Source organism: Etheostoma cragini, chromosome 8 (assembly GCF_013103735.1).
Source record: "Etheostoma cragini isolate CJK2018 chromosome 8, CSU_Ecrag_1.0, whole genome shotgun sequence".
Lineage (NCBI taxonomy): Eukaryota > Metazoa > Chordata > Actinopteri > Perciformes > Percidae > Etheostoma > Etheostoma cragini.
This window is the reverse complement of record NC_048414.1, coordinates 9,012,213-9,015,305: the sequence shown is the minus strand read 5'-3', so window position 1 is coordinate 9,015,305 and position 3,093 is coordinate 9,012,213. Positions and strand designations below refer to the sequence as shown.

At 39.3% G+C, this 3,093-nt stretch overlaps 1 protein-coding gene across 7 annotated transcripts in view; it reads right to left on the bottom strand.

The window, feature by feature from the left end:
- The window catches only part of grm3 (glutamate receptor, metabotropic 3), a 39,942-nt gene that overhangs the window by 22,445 nt on the left and 14,404 nt on the right, over positions 1-3,093 (bottom strand). For all 7 annotated transcript variants that reach the window (XM_034879132.1, XM_034879126.1, XM_034879127.1 and 4 more), the window contains one exon: positions 1,686-1,829. In XM_034879132.1, coding sequence (XP_034735023.1) covers positions 1,686-1,829 — 144 coding nt within the window. The remainder of the gene's footprint in view (positions 1-1,685; positions 1,830-3,093) is intronic.

The window sequence follows — 3,093 nt, the reverse complement described above, 5'->3', positions numbered from 1 at the left end:
AGAAAGAGAGACAAAGAGACAAAGAGGCATGCAGGAGTAGCTGGATTAGCTTCACTGGCAAGAGATCAAAAAAGTAGAGCACCGTTCTGGTCTCGTAAACAGTGCTGCCCTTGGAAAAAGACAGGTAAAAACAACAACAACAAAGGGCAACAAGAATGAGCAGCAGGAACACAAGGGATAATTGTGTATGATGAAGGACAAGAGACAGAGCAGATGTGTTAACAATGGCTGCCCCAGGAAGGAGAAGAAAGAGAAGAAGAAGGGGGCTGAGGTCAGTGTGCACTGAGCTTTCCCCAAATAGCCACGAGGGATGCCTCTGAATGCATATAAAGAAGGAGAAAAGAGAAGAAGGCAGTGATGAGAAGGAAGGGAGCAACAATTTAACGGACAGACAAAAAGAGAAATGCTTAAAATGGGGAGAGAGAAAAAAGATAGGGTGAGAAAGAGACAGTTGCAGAGATTAGGGATTTCAGGACTGATAGGAGGATGCTTTTGTGCAGTCACAGAGGAGTAAGGGAGAAGGAGGTTTTATGCTAAACTATGCAAATCACCCAGCTCTGTGACAAGAGCTACAAGAACCGGGGAGACACCGGAGAACACACCAATGGAACAACTTGATTCTAAGAAATAAGTACAAACACAAACAAACACACACACACACACACACGCACACACACACACACACACACACACACACACACACACATGCAGTGACACACACAAGGCCTTTCACTGCCATATCACCGGAAGTCAGCTTCTGCACACTTTGTCATGAGTAAAATATGAGAGAAGACGCCAAGGAAGTTACAGGAGAATTCACATAGCTCTGTAGTTTGTAAATTTGGAGTGCTGTCAGCAGAGAGAAAATGAAAACCAATCAGTGCTGCCTACACTGTGTTATCCACCTGCTAGTGTTAGCACACAACATGCTCAAACAGGGCAAGTTTTGCCTACCCATGAGCAGCGTTTCCTTCCGAGTGAAAATAGTAAATCTGACTGCAGTAGATGTGGCAGAAAGGCATGAAAGTTCTGCTGATTCAGCTGTGTTTAGTTCCTGTGTTGAGACGGCAGTTAGAGTGCTTAGGGATCGTCTACAAACTACAACACAGAAAAAAAATATGTAGGCTATCAATTTAATGATTAAACAAGATAGTGTCTCCAAAATCACCTAAATTATAACTTGTATCCTGCCAGTTGTACTATAGCACTTACTTATATAATCTAAGCATGCGCTTATTTTTGAAAATGTGTTTGTATCTCTTTCCAGTGTAGTAGTTTGTAGAAGCACTCCTTGCGCTATCAACACCGGAACTGAACACAGCCGAATTAGCACTACTTTCATCTATTTCTTCCACCACTACTGCAGTCAGGTTCCCTGTGTTCCCTCAGAAGGAATCACAGTGCATGGGTGGGCACTTTTCATGACATTTTGAACATGTTTAGAGGATAAAAACACATTTAAAAACTTACAATATTTAAGCCTGTTGGGTGCTAACTCTAGCAGGAGGATAACACAGTGTAGGCAGCATCAATTGTCTTTGTTTTTCTCTGAACTGACAGCACTCCACATTTACATTCATTAGAGCCATGTGTTGAAATTGACCGGAATTCTCCTTTAAAATTAGATGATAATGATAAAATATGTTTGTAGAAATACTCCTGTATAGATGCATGCTGTGTGTTACCTGTATGGAGACGCTGCTGAAGGATCCACCTATGACTCCAGCGATTGCGAGCGGGCTGTCATCCTGCAGAGCGTAAGATCCGTCTGGGCAGATGAACTCTGTGTCGTCCACCTTGGTGAGGGAGGCTCTTACAAACTCCAGAGCCTAGGAAACACACCCACATGGAAATTAAATTTCAAATTCTGTGCAACATATGGGGTACCATATGGTTTGTGTTATCTATTTTTTTAGCCTCTCAGCCTGGGACGCACTTTAATTGACTTTCTTTCTAAAAATATATACAACATAAATAGAAATTGATTGATACTTTTCTATGAATTAATATTTCTATCTTTTTGAAGGGACTGCACAAGCCTTTTGCTTTACACAAGGGGATTTAATGCTTTTAGAACAGGGTCCATGTTGCAAAAGAACTCCCCTGAGAAGAAAGACACATTATAACATTTTGCCAGTACGGTTGTGCGGAAACAGGCAATATACCTGCATCCCAATGAGAAAAACCAAACGTAAAGAATCCAGGGTGTATGCAATCTGTCAAAGAGCTCATTGTGTATGATCACTGGAGGCATCATCCTTGAATAGCTCAGCAATAAGAAACAATACATATATTTTTTGTAGATAACAATCCCTGGGGGAAAGTTTTTATTTTTATTTTTTTATATTCGGCTCATTTCTCTCCTCGCAAATAGCTTCAATCTCTATTTCTCATCAAGGATTTGCTGTTATTATTTGAGGCAATATATTTTACCCATGGTGGATGAAATAGAATTTCAAGGTACATTTACTTTACCTGAACATTACCTTTTTATGAGACCCTATAGTTTCACTCCAGTTAAAATGGACACATTGCACTTTTTACAAATGAAACCACAACTCTACTTGCAACTTTTTAAAAAATGTAACAAAAGTTTAGGTTGCCGGCAGCACAAGCAAACACATCTAATTGAATAAACTCTATCTGAACTGTTTACTACCTAAAAAGTTGTATGAGTATTCACAGGTAAATGCAGAGACAACTCAACATAAAATATGAGACTGTCTTGGAGAATAATTGCTCTAACTGAGCTATTATTTCACTGATGTGCTATTCTAATTTGCTCTAGTCTTACTTTCTTTGAGTATTTCAGTACTTTCACCACTGTCATATGTATAAACAGAAATGCAGAAGATAGCAGTTATAGTTTTTTGTTACTATATTGCCTGTAAACACATACACAAAACTATAGCATTTAAAGTGGTTGCTTGTAATTTGGTGAATTACCAATGATATATCTTAAAGAAGGTTGTTTGCAAAAGTCAGTTTTAAAGTAAACAGCGTCTTGTGCAAATGAAAGCCTAAGTGATTTTGATTACCATTCTATTAGACCCTACACACACAAAGACACACACACACACACACACACACACA